Source organism: Camelus dromedarius, chromosome 31 (assembly GCF_036321535.1).
Source record: "Camelus dromedarius isolate mCamDro1 chromosome 31, mCamDro1.pat, whole genome shotgun sequence".
Classification (NCBI taxonomy): domain Eukaryota; kingdom Metazoa; phylum Chordata; class Mammalia; order Artiodactyla; family Camelidae; genus Camelus; species Camelus dromedarius.
In genome coordinates, this window is record NC_087466.1 from 18,416,297 (window position 1) to 18,437,055 (window position 20,759).

The 20,759-nt window shown below is 43.4% G+C and overlaps 2 protein-coding genes across 6 annotated transcripts in view; one reads left to right on the top strand and one right to left on the bottom strand.

Annotated features, from left to right (window-relative positions):
- The first annotated feature begins 9 nt into the window (after positions 1-9).
- Positions 10-19,577, top strand: RNF34 (ring finger protein 34). 5 transcript variants are annotated; one of them, XM_064481246.1, is made up of 9 exons: positions 10-143; positions 9,428-9,646; positions 10,780-11,187; positions 12,665-12,766; positions 12,990-13,191; positions 14,795-16,237; positions 16,624-16,825; positions 17,128-17,446; positions 17,722-19,577. In XM_064481246.1, exons 1-6 carry the CDS (start codon positions 138-140, stop codon positions 14,983-14,985), a joined length of 1,128 nt encoding a protein of 375 aa, XP_064337316.1. In that variant the 5' UTR covers positions 10-137; the 3' UTR covers positions 14,986-16,237; positions 16,624-16,825; positions 17,128-17,446; positions 17,722-19,577. The 5 variants fall into 5 exon arrangements, with proteins under 5 accessions (XP_064337316.1, XP_064337315.1, XP_010994186.1 ...); XM_064481245.1 differs by having other exon boundaries at positions 17,128-17,262; positions 17,372-19,577; XM_010995884.3 differs by having other exon boundaries at positions 17,128-19,577.
- The window catches only part of KDM2B (lysine demethylase 2B), a 106,193-nt gene continuing 104,157 nt past the window's right edge, over positions 18,724-20,759 (bottom strand). The window contains 1 exon segment of the mRNA XM_064481248.1: positions 18,724-20,028. Within this exon segment, the coding sequence (XP_064337318.1) occupies positions 19,847-20,028 (182 nt within the window). The 3' untranslated portion in view covers positions 18,724-19,846.

Here is a 20,759-nt window from a genome sequence, read left to right on the forward strand (position 1 = left end):
GCCCCTTACGTCCGGACGCTAGGTCGCCACGGGCGGCCCTGTAATCGCCGCCCAGAAGGAAGGAGGGCGGCTGTGCAAGGAACTGCTATGGTGCTGAGTTCCCGGGCAGAGCCGACCCGGACGCGGCGGTCGCGGCCATGAAGGTGAGGGGCCGGTGGAGCCGGGCAGTCCCTCCTCGCCTCTCCTCTCCTGCCGGGTCACCCGAAGTGCCTTTTTTTAGCCTCAGTGGTTACCCCGCCGGCACCTCGGAGAGCTCCCGGTTCCTCGGCCGGCGTCTGGGGCCCTGACCGGCCCAGGGCTGATGTTCCTGGGCTCCCGGATGATTCCAACTCCCACGGCGCCTCCGTCAGCGAGCCCAAGGCCGAGGGAGAGGCCGGGCGCTCCCCCGCACTCACGCCTGCTGGGCCCTTCTCCGCGCCGGGCCCTGTCCGCGTCCTCGGGGCCGGAGGCAGACCCACGGGCTCTGGCCTCAGCCCTCGTGCCTTTGCCCACAGCGTGCCCTCTCCCGCCCTGAGTCCTTGAACTCACTCAGATGTCGGGAACACCACGGGACTGTAGCAGGACGGAAACTGCAGGATGGAGGGGAAAGGAGTGGTGCGGGGAGTCGTGAGGCTGGGGCCAGGCTAACAGGTTAGAAATGCTTCGGGGCGGGGATCCCACCCTGAAGGATTTGTTCGCAGGCTTAACATTGGGGCGGAGACCTAGAGCGCTAGCAAACTCAGTGTGTCTCCGTTGTCGCTGGGTACGCAGCAAGTAATTTGACAGCTTGAGTTCTTCAAGGTGGGTGTGAGAGCGTGGGAGCATCACTGAGTGAGAAGTCTGGGGGAAGGGGGAGATTCTGGCCTACTTTGGGGAGCTGATTCTCTCAACTTGATCACTGAGAATTCTAAAGAGCTCTGGTACAGCAATCAATTCAGGTATTGATTCAAACCAAGTGGGATGAGTTATAAGGTGATACTCTTTCAGATGTAGATGATTTCATTAGTCTCAATGAAGAGGTGAGATTGGTGTGGATAAGAAAAATAACAGGATGAACTTCTAGTTTAGAACTCTACCTTCATAAAGTCCCAAAGATTGACTGTGGAAGCTTGATAAAGGAGTGTCAAGTAGTTTAGAGAAACTCAGCAAAATTTTGTCGAGCATTTCCTACGTGTTAGCCAAGAGGGATATATCATGTGTGGAAGTAATTCAAAATACATCCCCATCCTTTAGGAGTTTGCCAACCAAAAGAGAAGCGACATCCTCAAGTATCTATATTATGAGGCCAAATTTGATGTAAGGTATCAAAAAATGCAAAACCCTCAGGAGAAAGAAAGGATATTTCTGGCTGCAGGGAGCAAGGAAGATTACGGAATAGGTAACTTCTGAACTGTGTGAAGATATTGTAAGAGCTTATTTTTAACTCCCCAGTTTAGCTATAAAATACTTTAACTTAGAATACCTATTAAAATATCTAAAACTAGCTTTCTTTCCTGAAAACGATCATCTTGCTGTTTAGAGGTTCAAAAACAAAGCAGGGATATTTATATATAATGCTTCAATGAATGTAGTACCTTTATTATTATTAAATTTGTGGCAATCAAGTAACAAGATGTAGGAGAGAATTAAGGGCAGGTCCAGTGTTGGAATTTTTTCAGAAGTGTTTCTGAATTTCAGTGGAAGATACTGCTTTCTGAGTTGCAATTTTAGAAACAAGGTTGGATGGAGTTGAAAAATGTGAAAAGAGTCTATTTTATGAAACAAAATGCAGACCTAAATAGACATTAATCTGAGTAAATGACAGTTATGAAGATACTGCTTTTCATTTAAGTTTTTGTGAAAACTGGATTCACAAATTTTAGGATTTGAACTGTTAACTTTGTTTCATGTTGAAATTGCTTAATTATGCCACGTGCTCATCTGTAGATTTATGGGTAGGATCATTGATTACTGATGACATGGAACTCTAACATGTGAACGTTCATCTAAGCAAGTACTTCTTCCAGTGGAATTACAATTAATTTGTATAAACTGATTATACTTCAATAAATATATATATATATATATGTACACAAAAAATTAATGTAAAAGCCACACCATCAGGTAAGTACCTCGTTACACAAAGGCAGGGTTTTAGTATGTGTGTGGAATGGGTATTTACTTTGTTCCTTTAATTTGCTGCTTTGGTTAGAAACTGACGTTTTGAAATAGGTTTTACATCTCAGATATTCAAGTAATTGTTTTACCTTAGAGTAGCATCTAATTAACTACCTATAAGATATTTTAAAAATCCAAATTAGTGTCTTAAATTAATTTTATTTAATCCTTCTCCCTGTTTTTATATTGATCTCACCCTTAATTGTACTAATCATGTTCATTCTTCCAAGCTCAAAATGAGATCTTGAGGAGAAAGTAGTCTGTTTAATGTAATTTCCTTTTTTTTTTTTCCCTCCAAAAGGTGGGGGAGTGGTGCTAAGGATCAAGTATACTTAAAAAAAAAAAAAAAAAAAAAAGAAAAGAAAGAAAAAGAAAACAGGAAAGCAAAACCCAAACATGAGGAAGGTAACATTTATGATCTCCAGCACACATTATTGCAGAAATCAATTTGACCAAATGTCTTGCCTAAAATCATTGCATTTTTAAGATCAGCATCTGTTTTTGCAGTTTGCTTAATTTTTGGATGGTATGAGAGAAAGAATTTAGGCTGTAGAATTTCCTGTTTTGTGGTATATGGTCCGATATTTGGTCATTGAGATAACAGAGTTCCTGGCATATTGTATTTCAGTTGAAGCAGCAGTTTCAGTAAGAAATTCTTTCACATTTTAAGGAGCATGTTTCTCCAGTGGCTTTGCTTTAAGTTCTGAAGGAAAGTTTAACCTAATTTAAATTTAAACTGTAAAACTTACTCTTTTCTGTCACTGATGCTGAGATCTGAAACTTCTTTTCATATTGTTTAACACAAGGACATTGAGTTTTAGCAAACTGAATGTTGTTCAGAGTTTAAGACAAAGCTTGCAGTGATTGAGTTCTCCCAGGAAGCTTTCACTGGTAGAAGAACTGAATCCCTCTCTGGTCCTTGTAGCTTCTTAGAACATCCAAGAAAATTAATGTTCTTGAAATTGGAACTTCTAGGTTTATACTTAAAATAACTGTGTAGAATATTACCGTATTTAATTTAGAGTTGTGGCAAGCACCTCTTAGGAGTTGTCATTATGATTACTGCGGCTCACCTAGTTTAATCAAAAGCAAATGATTGAGACTATGATCATTTAGTTTTCTAGTGTTTTCAAATCCATCAGCTTTCTCTCCGGCTGTCATTTAATTTTTATGGAAATCACTACAGCTTTTCTTATTCTTCATTCTAGTTTCCTGGTTAGTATTACATTTGGTGAAATCATTAAAAGGGATCACATCCTGATGTAGTTCAGAATAGGATTTAGTTTGTTGTAAACTATTTCTTAATTTTCTAAGTTGTGCATTTCGGAAGTAGCTTTCCCACTCAGATATTCTAAAAAGGACATTAGATCTGTCTGTCTCTCTCTCTCTCACACACATACACACACAACCAAAGACAGTTAAACTTTGAGTCTGTTTGAAAACTCTGGCACTCTGCCTGAAAGAAGGCTGGACTACTGCTTTTGCAAAGAAGCAGCACATTTCCTCTTGCTTTTGTTGGCTGAAAGATGATTCAGAATGGGCCTCTACCATGTGAATCTGACTGAGGAAGCTGAGAGAGTGCTTATACAATTGGTGGGCTTTTATTGTTGTCGAAGTTAAGTGTCACAGCCCTGGAAACTGCCAGTCCCACTCTCCTGCCAATTGTTTAGGTTTGTGGATAACACTCCCCTCCCCTCCTGTATACTCCTACAGAGGGGGAATTTCTCATTCATTCTCTAGGAAGGAACAATATAGGAGGAACACTTTCAGCCTTTCTCCAAGTAGAGAATGAAGAGGAACTTTTATGTTGGTGACTTTCAGCAAAGAAGCTAAACATGCTTGGCTCAGTACTTTTCTGGGACCTTCCCAGATCTGTCTTCCTATGGGTAGGGATGGCAGCCTGGTCAACTAGATGGTAAGCTGCTGTTGGTCAGCTGTGCTGGTGACTGGGTGGCATATTATCAAGACCAGTTGGCTGCAGAGCTAAAGTCATCTTCTCCAGTTGGTGTTACTAGTAAAAACAAATACTTAAATTTCTATTTTTTATAATTTATCTTGTTTCTTTACTCAGTTCCAAATTGGGAGTGAAAAAAAAGATACTGTTACTGGCCCCCTAAAGTTTCAGTGCACTGGCTTTGGAAAAAAACATAAGCACTGACATTGAATAGCGGAATAACATGAAAGATCTAGGTGTCTGGGGCAGTCCAGACAGGAGGCTTTAGAATTTAATTTCTTACTCTGGGCCATGTAAGTTTTTAATATGATATCTGGTTCTTAACTGATACCAGGCAGGCCATGGTTTTATGGCTAATCTATTCAGAGGCGGACAGTTTTTGCCTAAGAGGGTGTGTAGGAAAGGGATTAGGTTAAGAAAAAGTCATTTTCAGTAGTCATTGATGGCTAGAAAATGAACTACAAACACAGCTGAATTCCCTCAGCTGGGAGTTTTGTGCCAGGCATAGGTAGATAGTTGCCTTATTTGGTTATTCGCTGTTGTTTGTGAACTATATTCATGGTCAAGAGAGGAAATGTAGCCAATATTTACAGATCATGTTCCTTCTAACCTCTTGGCTTCATGTGGTTTGGTGTGTAGAGTCCTGCTCTCAGCCACGGTCCCAAGTAGGCTTTAGAATTGTTAGTCATAGTATCCCAGATCAGAGCTTTAGTTTTCAAAGATCCAGACTTTGGCTTTATTCATGGAAAGGTAGTAGATTTAAAGAAAAATAATAAGCAATTAAAAGTTGGGGGGTGACTTTTACATAAGGAATACACCGGTTTGGAATTGAGGTATAGCAAGAAGTCACTGAATTTACTGCAAATTCGAAAGCCAAAGGGCTGTGCCTTGTGTACTGTCTGCCTAGGAATAGGGTTTGCTCAGAAAATTCAGGAGGAAACGGAGTAGTTTGGAAAATATTCTCAATCTTACTACCAAAATGTGAGCAAAGTGTGAATAAAAGAAAAATCAGGGGATGCAGGCTGATTAAATCTTAGAGGATGGGGAAGACTGAAGTGCAAAGAACATTCTCTAAAGCTTTTAAAAGGAAGGTGCAAAAAGGGGAAGCTTTTTGGTTATGACCATACCAGATACGGTAACTGGGCTCCAAGGAAATGTAATGAAGTCAGAGAGCCAAGAGCTCAGAGAATAAATTCATGTTCCCCCACCCCCACCCCCTTCCCAAGAGCACACATTCAATAAACTGTTGGGAAAACACTCTCTTAAATTGTTCCCTAATTGCTTTTGTACATTCAGTTGCTCGGAAAATGGGGCTGTTATACCAAGTACTTACAAACATGGACAGATCTGAGAAGGGAAAGATCAGTATAGGACACTTCAACGTTATTAAGTGAACGTCAAGGTGGCAGTTCTCAGATAGGGATCCCTGTGCCCTGAGGGGACATGCAGAAGAAATTTAGGCAATTGGGACACGCAGGAAGATGAAACTTACTAAAGGGGAGGCAGGGAGGTGGAGCCCAAGCAGATGCAGCTTGTGGGCAGATTCTCCTTCACTTGGAGGTGAAGGACAAAAACAGTTTGCACAATGGCCGTTTTTGACAGACCCAGAAATCAACATTGGAGATTTCACACAAGAAAATATGTAGAGGGATAAATTAGGAAATAAGAAGTTTGGGCCTTCAGCCCAAGAGCAAATAAAATGAAGGAAGGCACCAAATTTCAGCAAAAGTTCCAGGCTAATATGTGGTAAAGGGAAGGAACTAATTTAAGAATCGGATTAAGTTGTTAAAAACTCAGCTGAGCCTTTCTGAAAGGATTAGGGCGACCCACAGAGGGAAAGGAGACACTAGAGGCATAGCCCACTTCTTTGGGGTGGGAAGGGTGGGGGGAGAAAATGTTCACAGGTCATGAGGGGCACGTCGTGGAGGTGTTGTTCTTAAAACTATAGAGGCACAAGCTTCAGAAGTAACCACAGCCCCTTCCGTTCAGAAATCTGAGTGATTCTCCAGCTGAAAAGATGTAGGCAGGAAGGAGCAATCCCTTAGACTGAGCAGGTGTTAAACTTTTAACCTCAGCTTAAGATCAAATCACATGGGAAATTTAAAAAATTTTTTATTTTCGATACCCAGGTTGTATCCCAGCCTAGTTAAATCAGAATCTTGAGGTTGACACCCAGACATCAGTATTTTTTCTTTATGTCCCCCCTACCCCCGTGAGTCCAACCACTGTCTTAAGGGCAGTTTCACAGGCCTAGGCAGTGGCGGCTGCCGTAGCTGTGGTACAGGACAAAAATACCTGCTCTGAAGAATTGGGGAGGTCAAATCACTAAAGAGATCACTTCATTTCAGCACTGGGGTGTCAGAAAACACTGGAAATTAACTTTTATAATATGTTGAATAGGAAAGCCAGATATTTGGAATAAAACTGGTGACTGGGGCTTCCATAGTTTAAAATTTCTGAACTTTCAAGAAGGTTCAAGTGTTGCAAACTCTACTGTCAGAAGATTAACAGTATATGCAGGTAGATTTACCCTCCAGTATGACACTAGGAATATTCCATTATTGGGAAATTATCCTCTTCTTGGGATATTTTGTCCAAAATTCAGTTCTCAAATCTAATGAGGCTGAAACATTTTTTTCAGTGTTTCTTCTTTTCCTTTGCTGTGGTCTTTGGCTGATTTGTACCAAATATTAGGTTATAGTATCATATTTTTGCCTAGGACAACACTTTGGAGTTGGCATGGGCTTTGTTTTTTAACTTTTATTTCATAATGAAATGGCTGAAAGAAGATAGAAACATTCTTTTCATTATTTTCCCTTCTGGGGAATGAAGAGGAAGTTCCCTCCCCTTTATAGAAACACACGAGGAATTGGATGAAATTGTTACCCTTCAGTATTGATGTCTACAGACATTCACCTGTTTCCCAAAACAAATCCTTCTGTCTCCTTCCCCAGAGCTGTGGATATTTTCAGCCTAGAATGTTAATGATCATACTCATTAACATGGTTTGAAAACTGTATCCTTAACTCTCATTGTAGAACTGATTTCTACAGTGTGTGACAGTACTCCTTTTGAAAGGGACTATCATTTGAGATTTTTGGCCTGCTAGGTCAGAATCTTTTTTACTTTATTGCTCTTTCTCAACAAGACACAATGGAAACTTTTTAGGTAAAGTGAAAATTTTAATTATGTTGCCTTTAAAGAGATAACATAAAGCAACCTTTTACAGTTATTTACTTGTTAGTCGTGATGGTAGAATTAGATGCTGGGGAGGAAGGGAGTTCTGTCCACAAGGAGCTTTTTCCCTGGAGTTGGGGAGACAGCCTCACCCAGGAATCAGAAGGGGGATAAAAGCTGACGGCAGTTTAATTGTGTCATAGCTAGATCAGCAGGAAGCTGAAGCTTCTCACAAAGTATACTTCTTTAATCTCCTGGAATGAAAAAAGTTTATCCTGGTGGTACTTTCTGTAGTTGAGGTATTCCCCCCAAAAATGTTGTGTGAAACTGAAGTTTTTAAAACAACACTTTCAGTTGTTTTAAGAGCTCACTGTTTGAAGCACTGTGGATGAATCCTTTGCTAAAAACACTGACTTTAAATGAACTATTAGTAAATATGGATTTTCATGCTTTTATGTTTGAACTATGGCTCTAGATTTGAGGTACATATTTATTTAAAGGTATGGGCTACTAATTATAACTTAACCTGACTTTTAAAGGCATCACTGTTTCTTGAGAATTATAGGGTATGAAGCCATATACTTAAGTCAGTTACCCTGATGCTTAAGTCAGACTGTTTGAACCTTGTATTGTGGTTTCATATTACTTTACTTTCTCCTTTCCCTGTATTTAATATAGCATATTACTTCTGAATAGTAGCAAGAACAGCCTGATCCTTCTGTAGCATTCCAAATAGCCTTTTAAAGTTTTTTTTAAATAAATTTTTTAATAGTTTGTTGAACAAATGGTAAATGTTTGATAGAGTTAGATAACAAAATAAATGGAACGTGTGATTTGTCATGCATTGCCATTTTAATTACTAAGACCTCACCTACCTGGACTTTCATTACTTATCACGTTATCTAGAATCTAGAATATACTTAAGAATTAGGACAAGGGGCAAAAGCCTGTTGGTTCCAAACACTACAGCTTTATATTTTCAGCATGGGAAAATGCCTTGAGCCCTCACTGAGAACAATTTTATATACACTTTTTTTTAAAACTGAAGTACAGTCAATTACAATGTGTCAGTTTCTGGTGTACAGCACAATGTTCCAGTCTTGCATATATATACACATATTTGTAATTTTATATACATTTCTAAGAAGCTTGGTTATCAGGTTTCTGAATGCAGTGGGTGAAAAAAAGGTTGCTAGAGGTAGATAACAGTGATAGCAGTGGTGATTCACAGAAAGGGAGAGACGAGAGGAAAAGACATAAAAGTCTGTGCTAAAAGTCTGTGCATTAGTTTCAGGCCACCCAGTGGAGTGGCACGCAGCCCTTACCCCTAATGAGGTCATTTTGGTTATCAAGTCATCAGAAATTGTGTTCAGTTTTCTCAGGTAGGGTATCTACTTTTTAAAAATATTTTCCTTAAGGATGAATTAATATATTCTTTATAAAGTTTTGGAAAGCGGGGGAAAACTCAAGAAAACAAATTATACAAGATAGACATGAAAACCTAAAGAGTGTTTCAGTTGGCATTTTGATGTTTTACCACTTTTAAAAATTTTAAGAAGTGTCCATATATGCCATAGTTTATTATGCTATTATGCCCAGCTACAAATGAGAAAACAGAAGTTGAATGAAATTAAGCAATTTGAATTTACGTTCTTTCTGCTAAATGATCGCTGGGAAAATCTGCGTCAGCCTATAGAAGTGTGCTGTCATCCCCAGCCTAAGATTGCCAGGTAGAATACCAGACACTCAGTGAAATTTGAATTTCAGATAAACAATGAACAATTTTTTGTTGGTGTAAGCGTATCCCAAATACTGCATAGCACGTATTTCTAGCCGGTCTTTTTTTGATGTGTGCAAGCACATGTATCTCTAAGCACATGTATGTGTGTGTTTTTTTGTTGTTTTTTTAACAAAATTAGGTTCCTGTTGTATCTTTTCCTTTTGTTGACAATACATCATGAGTATCCCCAAAGCCAAACATTGTTGGTAAATACCAGGAAATTGTCTACTTGCCAGTAGCTTAAAATTTTGATGCTTAAAAGAGTAATCTGAAAATTATTTAGGGCAACCGTGCCTCTCCAGAGTGGCATTCACTGAGGATCCCAGAGAGCCCAGGTTCCACTCAGCTCTAACAGGGTGCCTGCTTCTGTTCCTTTTCAGGCGGGTGCCACGTCTATGTGGGCTTCGTGCTGTGGGCTGCTGAATGAAGTCATGGGGACCGGAGCTGTCAGGGGCCAGCAGTCAGGATTTGCAGGAGGTACCGGTCCATTCAGATTTACACCAAACTCTGATTTTTCTGCTTACCCACCAGCACCTACAGAAGGGCCTAATATAGTTTGCAAAGCCTGTGGACTTTCATTTTCAGTCTTTAGAAAGAAGGTGAGTTGGATGAAATGTTACATACAGAAGACACGTGTATCAGAATTTTTGATTGTATGTTGTTTTGAATACTAATGAATATTCATTTCTTATACAAATACTGAAAAGTTAGTCCTAGTGTCCATTTCCCCTTTTAGAAAAATAGTCAGTTGAAGGGGCTGTGTTAGTGGCCAGGCTTTCTGACTAGACATTATCCCTTGTTGCTCAGGCGCCCTTTCTCCTGTCCTCTCACCTGTTTGTCCACTTGGATTCTTCCTGATGACGCTTATGTTCTGAAGCAAGAGATCTAATTAGTCCACAGGGTTTGTTCAGGGATGATTTACTGTAACTCTGACCTCAGGTTTCAAAAATGTATCCCTACTCAGATTCTTAACTCAAGTGCAGAAATGAGCATATTAATACTAACTGCTGTTGAGAGAGTCAGCGTGAAACACTTGGGCTAAGACAGTTCTTTCCTTTAGGGCAGAAAGTCCTTCTTTCTGAGAGCCATCATATTGCCGGGCCATCTCCCAGGCTTTGATTGTCAATTCCATCCTTTGAAATATTTAAGGTGCAGAGTGTTAGCTTGTGGGAACAATGCCCTAAGTAGAAACGACCACATCGCAGTGTCTTCTTTAAGCTTTGCTTATGGAATGGCTTTGTGATTAAGGCTGCGTAGGAACAGGTTACTGTATTAGTAGGGTCCTCGATTTCTTGGGTTGACCTCAAGAGATCGGTTGCCTCTCTCTTTCCCTTTCTGTTAGGCTTTCCCCCTTCCCTTTAAACTGGGAAATTTTCACATAGGAAAAGAGCAGGAAGAGGGTTTGTGGTTGTGCTTTCTGCTCCATGTGATTCAAGTCAACTCTGTTTTGCTAATTACATGTTTGCACCAAGGGGTGGAAAGGTTTTAATTCATTAACACAAGAGTATGTTTCTCTTAAAGGGCTGTATTTGAACTTCTCTGAATCCAGACTGCCTCAGCAGTGACTGTTTTGATGTTAATGGCTTTTTGGAACGCTGGTGGGGATGGCCTAGTGCCAGGGCGGCTTCATAAGAACTAAAATTGAATTTTAATAGAAGACAAAAAGGATACCAGTATTTTTACAATGGCTTATATCTGGCTGTCATTAAATGCTTCTTTTCTGTTTCTTCAGCATGTATGTAGTGACTGCAAGAAAGATTTTTGCGCCGTTTGTTCGGTCCTTCAAGAAAATCTCCGTAGATGTTCCACTTGTCACTTATTACAAGAGACGGCCTTTCAGCGCCCTCAGTTAATGCGGCTCAAAGTGAAGGATCTGCGGCAGTATCTCATTCTTAGAAACATACCAACAGATACGTGTCGGGAGAAAGAAGACTTGGTAGATCTAGTACTGTGCCATCGTGGGCTGGGCTCCGAGGACGACCTGGACACAAGCAGTCTGAATTCCTCCAGGTCCCAGACCTCGAGCTTCTTCACGCATTCACTTTTTTCAAACTACACAGCCCCGTCAGCTACTGTGTCTTCGTTTCAGGGAGAGCTTATGGGTGGAGACCGGACCTTCGGATCTGGAGCGCTGGGACAGGTACGAGGTGTGCTGACCCCGAGGGCCTGGCGTGTCGCCTCTTCTCGGCCGTATGCGGTGGGGCCTTCAGGGCTGATGCCTCCTCCCGGGAGCAGAGGTTCCAGCCGCTGCTGGATTCTGCGCCTGCAGCCTCTCCTGGTGTGAGGCTCCGAGCCTCAGCGCTGCCTGAAGGGCCTAAAAAGAGCTCATAAATCTCTTGACCTTAGTTACCTCAGTCTCCCTGTCTTCTGTAGTTCAAAACTATCTGTGGAAATGACTGTGAAAAGCAGCATAACGTCTGCAGGACTGTTTGTGTGTCCGTGACCATGGAAACTACAAGTTAACCTCATGCCCAGTTGCCCTGCTACAGTAAAATTGTTCTTGCTTAGATATTGGGAAGAAGCCATCTGAATTAGTGAGAGAATGTGGTTGTTTACTCATTTCAAAGAAATTCCGGTGCAAAATATTGTCCCAGTGAGGTAGGTCCTTGGGCATCCTGATTGGATAACATGCAAGGCTGTGTAATTAGTATTCAACTTGTGTCTATGAATGATTCTAAAGATTTGTTTTTAACATTTATCTTCACATTTAATTTTCTCCCCTGAGGAGAGAGGTTAGAAGCAGAGGGAAATTGGGTCGAGTTGCTTTCCAAATAGGCATAAAGTAGGTAAGGCCAAGCTTAGGAGTTTTATTATTTTCCCACCTGGGAGCTGGCATAGTTATGATGCCAACAGAAGTCACATCTGACCTTTGTGTCACTTTTGGGTATGTGATGCCCCTTGGGAGATGGAGGTTTTTGGATGCTATGTTATGGTGCTTGTGAACTAGTCATGGTATTATACTTGAAACTGGGAATTGACCTAGACTGTTAGAGAGCTGTGGTCAAAATAAAGTCAAAAGAGAAAGATACCACCCAGATTGAAGGGCTTTCTGTTCTCCCTAAAGAAAAAAGTATCTGATGGTTGAGGAATTGCTACAAACTAGAACTAGCATCAACCGTCAATGTGCCAGTCTAGGAAGCATTATTTGGAATTAGAATGTGTAAGTATGATGTAGTAGGAGGGAGATCTTTGACATCGAACACCTGACACTAGGGCCAGTCTTAGAGCTTTAGCTTCTACCTGCATCTGAGAGGTTCCAGTTAAACCAGCCACATGCAGGTCCTTTGATAAGGATCCAGTGCTTTCCATATGCTTTTGGCTTTGGCATTCATGAACCTTTCTTGGGGAGTTAACACTCTTGGCTAGATTTTACAAGTTCACACACACACCAGAATTTGACTGCTGAGATGACCATGGAGGGTAAGTAGTTGGTGGAATCACGGAAGGCCCAGCTGTCTGGGAGGGACAACAGCACTCAGGATCCAAAGAGGCTGTGGAGCGTGCCAGGTATTAGCCACTCCTGGGGCAGATCTGTGGAAAGATTTTCTCCAGCGACGAATATGGGTTGATACTGTTCAGGAGAATGATTCCTGACCTAATACACATTATGTGTGTAGGTGCAAAGTGAAGTAGCCTCAGCAAACACAGAAGATGAAGATGATGACGATGACGATGATGATGACGAGGATGATGATGATGAAGACAACCTGGAGGAGCAGGTGAGGCTGAGTGTGAGCTGTGGCTTCCCTGGTGTCAGCTTGGTAGGCAGGGAGAATGCCTGTGTACCGGGGGCTTCTTCTGGTTTGAATGCAGCACAATATATAAAACAAGGACTGCTGAGCGGTCACCGGGGCCAGCGATGACCGCGGGGTGAGTGGGGCACACCGTTTTCCTCGCCGGGTTTGCGGGAACAGAGGTATCAGACATGCTCTGTGATTTCAGACGCCTGGCCTGGCTAAGAAGAGAGTGAGAGCTTCTCTGTCTGACCTGTCAAGCCTGGAAGACGTGGAAGGGATGAGCGTGCGCCAGCTGAAGGAGATCCTGGCTCGGAATTTTGTCAACTATTCCGGCTGTTGTGAAAAATGGGAGCTGGTAGAGAAAGTAAACCGGTTATACAAAGAGAATGAAGAAAACCAGAAGTCATGTAGGTTTATTTTTCCCTTTTTCCCCTATAGTGGCCTTCTTTAGGCTTTTAAAAGCTGAGCTGTTTCTGTCATAGTTAAGTCCAATTTAATTTTGAGAAAACTTTGTGTCCTTTTATTGAGTGTGAATTAGTTACATAAACCTGTTTATAGATCTGTTAAGTAGTATGTTCATTATGTGATGTTGACTTTGAGATCACCATTGCCAATGAGTTATATAATCATTTGTTGAGTCTGGTTTTTCTTGCCATAATTTGTTCGAACTCTAATGAAATTCCTTGTGTCTATGAAAATGCTTGTTTTCTCACTAACATGTCTGGCAGGCCAATACTTTGGTTATCTCAGTTGGAGCTTTTAAGTCCTAACAGTGGGGAAAAAATTCCTAGAGCCAAGATGTTAAGTAGTTCTTAGCAACAAGTATTAGCAGGTTTCAGTGTAGGTCACGAAAAGCTGAGGTTAAGAACTTCTGAACTATTTGGCGATGAAGCGTGGAGCAGAAGTCCTCAGCTGGCAACAGGGCCAAGCCACAGAGCATTTTTAGGCAAGAAGAATTCAGTGGTGTTCAGACTGACAAATATGTCCTTATCTGGAGAACAGTCCTCCCATCAGGAACTTTTATCATCTGAGTTGTCTTTAAAAGCTGGTTTCAGTGCAGCATGTGTTGACAAGCAGGCTTATGCCCAGAATATGCAGGAAGCGCGTTGGCACACCTGTGTCTAAGGTGATGCCATGACATCCCATAGAGGAATCTCTGTCCTCAGAGCCCTCAGGGGCTCGTCTGTCATCTTGCCCGGTGGATCCTTCCTCCCCACTTCCCAGTAGTGGTGTGGGCCACGAACTAACACCCTGGCTTTCAAGAATCTCTTGACATGATAGTGTTTATTTCTCTTAAATCCAGGGACTGCTGGCCCTTCAAGCTTGAATTCCTGTTTTTCTTTCTAACCTTCTTCATGACTCCCGTTAATCTCTTTGACCTGTAGAAAGGCAAGCCTCAATGTCCATAGCTCGATGGCCAAACTTCAGGCTGTGATGAACTTTTTAAACTCATTCTGCACCTTTCTTATTCAGAGCCAGAATGTCCCGTCCCTTTTGAGTTATACAGATTCCAACGTACCAGGATGAGTTCTGAGATGCGTCCAAGGCTTGGGGGATGCCTTCCCCCACATACAGGCTGCTTGATGTCTGACTATCAGTGTGGAAGGTCCTGCTCCTGAGAGGAAGCTCTGGCGCCTGCGACTTTCCCAAAGCCGTACATTTGGGCTGGAAATTCCAGTCCTGTTCTGACTCTGAGGCCCATGTGTAGGAAAACCTCGGGTTTTTTCCTTTTTATTTACAGAAGCAATCCTTGTCCTTCACCCAAAAACCCTGTATTATGTACAGATATAAAACAGAGCTCAATAGCTGACATTGTTAAGCACTTCATACCTGGCCCGAAGCTAAGCATTTCTCATTTATTCTTCACAAAGCCCTGCAGGGGTTCCACGTCTAGCGGAAGGAGCCGAAGTGCCGAGCACTGGGATTACGTCTTACGGGGGCTCATTCTGGGCCACAGGTTGGCCTGCCAGGCGGCCGCGCCTGCAGCCCTCACTCTCTGTTGCCTTTCAGATGGTGAGCGGCTGCAGCTGCAGGACGACGAGGACGACAGCCTGTGCCGGATCTGCATGGACGCCGTCATCGACTGCGTCCTGCTCGAGTGCGGGCACATGGTCACCTGCACCAAGTGCGGCAAGCGCATGAGCGAGTGTCCCATCTGCCGGCAGTACGTGGTGCGCGCCGTGCATGTGTTCAAGTCCTGAGGCCCAGGCTCCCGCCCAGACATTTCAATGCACAGAAGGGACTAGAAACTTACTGTTCAGAAGCCGAAGCTATTTTTAAAAATTATTTTCACTACTATCAGGAGATGGAAAGATTCATCCTAAGTTGCGGCAGCTTTGACCCACGCCACGCACCTGCCGGCCCGAGGACAGGCCGAGTCTCCCAGGCCCTGCCGGGCCTCCTCACATCCGTGATCACTGGTTGCAGAAGTCAGACTGCTCAGTGGCATCAGCTACTGCTCTTCGGAGGACACTGATCCTGTTCTCTTATTTCTCCTTCATCCTATTTTTAACTTAAACTACTCAGATGTTTGAAACTTCTGCTCTCTTTGGATGAGATCACTGTCTGCAAGTGGCTGACACGGTACATGCGGAGCAGTGGCACCTCTGAATGTTCATTTTATTAGTCATGTGTATTTTAAATGCTACTATTTGATGAATGTAAGTTTCCACATTGTTGCTATTTCTGCGTTTAAACGTAATTGGGAACAACTGACATTCTATAATCAACTGCCAGGGCCTTAGACTAAACATGTCCATTTCTGTTCAGGTACAGCTTTTTATAGCAAGGGCTGCATCTAGCTTCTTTCATTAGACAAGTGTGTGTGTCAAATTCTTTATTAACGTGTAATCAGTTTACACTGTTTTGTATAGTGAAAGTGTATTTTCAGTGCTACCTGCTAGCTAATTTGAACTTTAGGAATAAAATTAGATTTTAAAAAATGCTTTTGTTCACATTGTCCTGGTTGGTTCCTAATTCACTTGAGTCCAGCATGAATGGGTGTCCACGCCTCGTCTGCCACCGTCTTCATGAGAGAAAGGAGCACCTTCAACGATGCTGCAAAGATCCACCTTGGCTGCTGACGAACCAGCGAGGTTGACTGCGGGCTCGCCGCTTCCTGTGACCCCTGTTGTGCTAGGGCCTTTATCGTTACATCCAGCGTCCTGAAATAGATACTGCCTCCCGTCACAGATGGGGAACCTGATCTTTGAGAAGTTAAAGAACTTGTCTAAATTCTCAGTTAAAAGTGGCCACATCAGAATTTAAACCTAACTCTGATACCAATGTTTTTTCTTAATTCTTCCAAAACCACAAATGAGAAACCTGAGACACGAGCTTATGCGGTTTCTTGGGACACTAATGATTTATAATCTCTCTTCTTTCAGGTCTCTCACCAGGGTGGTTTTTTTGGTTGAGACCAACTGTGGATTCATTCCCACTGGACATGGGCAGGTATGTTTTTAGGAAACATCTAACTTCTTGGCTGAGTCCAGTGGGTTTTATCTTGACTCTGCAGTGGGTACCACATGCCTTCAGGTGCTGAGGATCCAGAAGTCAGTCAACAAGACCTGAGAGGGGTGGGTGCAGCTCAGAGGCAGAGCATGTGCTTAGTATGCACGAGGTTCTGAGTTCAATCCCCAGTACCTCAGCCAAAGAAAACAAAAATAGAATTAAAAAAAAACCCAACAAGGGCTGAAAGTTACAGCCAGGGAGGTAGAGAGTCTTGCTCTTCTCTGCTTAAGGCAGAATGTTTTCTACTTCTGGTTTTGAGGGTCAAAGCATGTAAATCAAGGTCTTGTGGATGTTCTCAAATACCCTTCTCTCCTGTTTGCCTGCAGAGCCTAGGGTGGGTACTGGCCACAATTCACGTGGACGGTAAAACCTCAGCCGCTGCTGAAGCTTTGGGAGCACTTTGTACTTCTCGTGAGACAGTGAACTCTGGAAAGTCAATGTTCCCCACAAATCACTAATTAGGAGGAAGTCTTCAAAGCCAGGCCAGCAGGTGACAGTCAACACATCGAAATAGAAGCTGAGCAGCAGGTTTGTCTGAAGTTAAATTAGAAAATTGAGACTTCATTGCACATAGTCTTAAATGTACAAGCTTAAAACAGTTTATGTATAAATGTAAAGTTTCAGGTGCTTGTTTGAGCAGCGAACAGAAACCCTTAATGGTGGATCTCCTTAGGTAACATTTTGAAGTAACTTTTGCTTAGTGAGAAGCCAACAAATTCTTAGCTTAGTAAGCTTGATGCTTGGAGTAACTGAATTGCCAGGTACTCACATTTCTTCCTGGAATCTGCATTACCTATCTGCATGCCACGCCTCTTTAATTCTCTCAACAGGTAATCTATCAGACTATACGGATTAATTTCCAGAGGTCCACAGTGGAATACAGTGATGTCTCTGTCCCCATCCTCACAGTTTGGAAGAATGTCAGTCGATGCTTTGGACAGGCCATGGTGCCTTCCTTTGTAAAGGTTGGATCCCCAGAGGAGCGGGGGTGGAGCCTCTCCTCTTTTCTAAGAAGCTGTGACCTCACACAGGAAGCAGTCCCTCTGGTTTATGGTCCTTCCCTTACTTCGTCAGGTACGGTGTATGGGCTCAGCAGCTGTGTGCAAGCGTCTAGCTTGGCCTGGCCTCGTCTAAAGTTCATTCTTGAAGGTATAGGTCTGTATGAGACTGTACTGGGGTATAATCTTAACTGGATTGTTCAGTACACTGAGGGGCAGGTCATCTGTAACCAGAGCCCTGCCCCCGCCTGCCTCATGTCTAGAGAGATGCTCTGTGCTGTGGGTGTCCCTGTGGAAACTCTGGCTCCCCAGCCCTGGCAGCTCCCCCTTCACCTCCTCTCTCAGCAGACCTATGTGCTCCAGGAAGTGTTACAGGAGAAACAGCCCAGATTCCACTGGGAAACCACTGTTTCTTACAATTCTTAGGCAGAAGATGCCTTTACTGGACATCAGAGGAACTCTGACTCGGAAGTTCACAGAACTCGGGCTGCCAAGAACACTGAAACTTGACCTCTTGTGTGGGTGCTCCACGATGAATGCTCTGGCTTGTCAAGGTAAGCCACATTTTTATAAATAAACCATGGAGTGTTAAACTAATCTTACCTCTGTTAAATGCCTTGTCTGAGTTAAATTCTGGGGTGCAGCAGCCTCAGATGTCTCCAACCTGAGTCAGAAAGGCTCTTTGGATTTAAATTAACAGGAGGTATGGTTCCATCTAGGTTCATTTCAGCATGGTCAAAAAAAAAGAAAAAGATGGGGGAGCAGTGTGAAACTGCCATTAGCAGGAAGGCCAGTCCCACAAGATCCGAGGCTTACGTCATTGACTGAGGGAGGGAGGGAGGAAGCTGGCTTATCCTCTCCATTTTTGGGACTAGAGCAGTTGTTCAGTGTTGAGTATGAGGTGGCAGGGCCCTGTCATTTAAAAGAGTTCTATGACCTGAAGCTAACTTCTCGCTGGTTTCTGTGTCTGCGCCCCCACCCCGGGGAAGTCACCTCATAACCAAGTGCCTCCAGCCACCCCCGCCCAAGGTTACCAGGGCAGGATGCGGCCTCCCTCAGCTGGAGGCTGAGGAATTGGACACGCCCCACCCCGGGTGGCAGTGGAAGCGCCAGGTGGCCGTGGGAGTTACTTTATACAGGTGTGCTCAGAGGCACCCCGCACAGCTAAGCCATCCTGCCCTTTGCGGCAGTTCTCACACGGACACTGGTGTAGCACAGTTCTCTCCCATTACCTTTATTAGCCACAAACAACAAGATCTCTTTCTGAAGATGGAAAAAATGTACCAAGGGGCTGTTGCATTTCTCAGGTGAAAAAAATTTAGCCTGTCTGGCTTCAAAACAATGTACACTCATGTTGAGACCACTGCCCTGGACTTCCTAGTCAGATTTTTAGTCCACCCCTAGAACAGAAACCCTCAAGTCCAAGGCTGGATTTTTTGTACAACTGTTTATACAAATTCAACAAAGGTAAAAGCACGTCAGGGAAGGTCTAGGAACACACCACCGTACAGCCATGGCACTTGTGAATGCGTAACTTTACAACTGGGAAACAGCCGTGTTAGGAACCTTAAACGAGAACTCAACTCACACTTCAGAGGAGAGAAAAAAAGGGAAGAAATGTTGGATCATTTATTCTACTTCTTGACTCACTGTATAAATTAGATCTATGTAGACAAGAGCTCATGCTGGAGCAAAACCCTCCTGAGTGCAAAGGCTGAAATCTGAATCTTAAAATTTTGAGAAAAAGGTGAATTCTATACAGAGGAAATTTAGCAAAGTGTCTCACCTTGACTATAATTTACATATATCCACAACATGCTTATGTAAGTTCTTGATGTACAAAGCAGGTGGTCGACTTCCAGTTAAACATGCTTTTCACTGGAAGGTCTGAGCCTGCTTTGCCAGATCTGGGCACGTGTGTAGATGGGTTTGTATCAGTGAAGCACAGGTTAAGTTCTACCTTAAGGAAACCAGGAAAGTTGGCAATCTCAAAACAATAAAAACACTGGTATGCATTCAAACCTTGCATAAATAACTTTTAAACAATTTGTACAAAAATAGTTCTGCATAATGTAAGATGTAACAAAACCAAACAAACAAATATGTCAAGACGGCAGATGTGGTGTGTGGTCCACTTTATGTTGACACCAAAACCCCCAAAGTTGCCAGGAACAAGGTGTCCAAAACAAAAACATCACCACCAAAAAAAAATTCCTAAGCTCATGCTTCGTTCAGTAAGCGAATTTCTCCCAAGTCCACCCTCCTCTCCAACAGGAATGTCTTCTTGGTAAAGGCCGCCTTAGAAATGGTCCAGAAAGCAGTGCAGTTTTGATTCAGAAAGACCAAAGGAGAGCGCCCGGCTCACTCCTCCCCAGGACGGGTGGTGGAACGGCTTCTCCTTCGGCAAGACTTGTGAAGTGGAATCGTTCCATGGTCTGTTGTTCCAAGTTCCAGATTGAAAATAAAAGCCCTAGTTTTTGTAAAAGTCTTTTACCTTCCCCTGCCATGTCCCCTCCCACCCCCACCCCGTATTTACAGACTTGTCCTTGGACTAACTCAGTTTTTGCAGGAGTTTTTCTTCCACTTGCCCGAACTGGACACTAACAGACATTTCAGCTATGAACTGCTCACAGCCTTCCTTGGTAACTTGCTTGCAGTACCTCAGGTCAATATGACAGATATTTCCACAGCGTTTGAAGAAGGACAGGCACTGGTCAGTGACCTTATTGCAGTCTGCGGGGAAGAGGACACGGCGTGAGGCGGAGGAAGCGTGGAGGTGAGCCCCACTGCCCTCCCCAGGCCCTCAGCAACTTAAAACCTCTCTTCAAATGGGCAGGGCTTCCACCTGCCCGGAATCAGGTTCACAAGTGCTTGAAAAAAAGTTCCCACGTTCCAAGTGAAACTCCTTAGAATTTTACCACACGGCCCCCTCTGCATGTCTACATTCTCACACCAACAGGTCTCCTGTCTGGTTTTACAAGAGAGGATCACACAGCATCGGAAAATAGCTTGCCTTTCCCATTTAATACCTTACTCCCGGGGGGAGAGACGGGGGGAGTGAACACCTGCGTGGCCATCCTGGGGCCCCCTGCTCACTGGGCACCAGCGCTTTAGATGGGGCATGGCATGCGGGCCAGCCCTTCACTGTCGACCTGAAACCTGTGCAGGAGCCCCGTGTGCTAGAGGGGCCGCAGAGGGTCCAGAGAGCAAAACCAGAATCTCAAACCCTCCCCTGTGGATGCACACACACTTCAACCGTGTATGTCCATCCACGTGTACTTGGCTTCTGTCATCCTCTTTACTTGTGGAACTGAACCCGGTCAGTTCTGCAGTGCCAGTTAGCATCTGAGGCTCAGACTCCCCCCTCTCTGAGCCAGGTGAGTCCTTGATTTATGCAGTATTAAGCCTGAGACCTCTGCTTGTCATCACTAGTGTCCACACTTCCATTCTGCTATTAAATTGAG

Coding starts and splice junctions, on each gene's coding strand:
- RNF34 (XM_010995884.3), top strand. Junction 12,767..12,989: donor AAGACAACCTGGAGGAGCAG/GTGAGGCTGAGT, acceptor CTGTGATTTCAG/ACGCCTGGCCTGGCTAAGAA. Junction 13,192..14,794: donor TGAAGAAAACCAGAAGTCAT/GTAGGTTTATTT, acceptor GTTGCCTTTCAG/ATGGTGAGCGGCTGCAGCTG.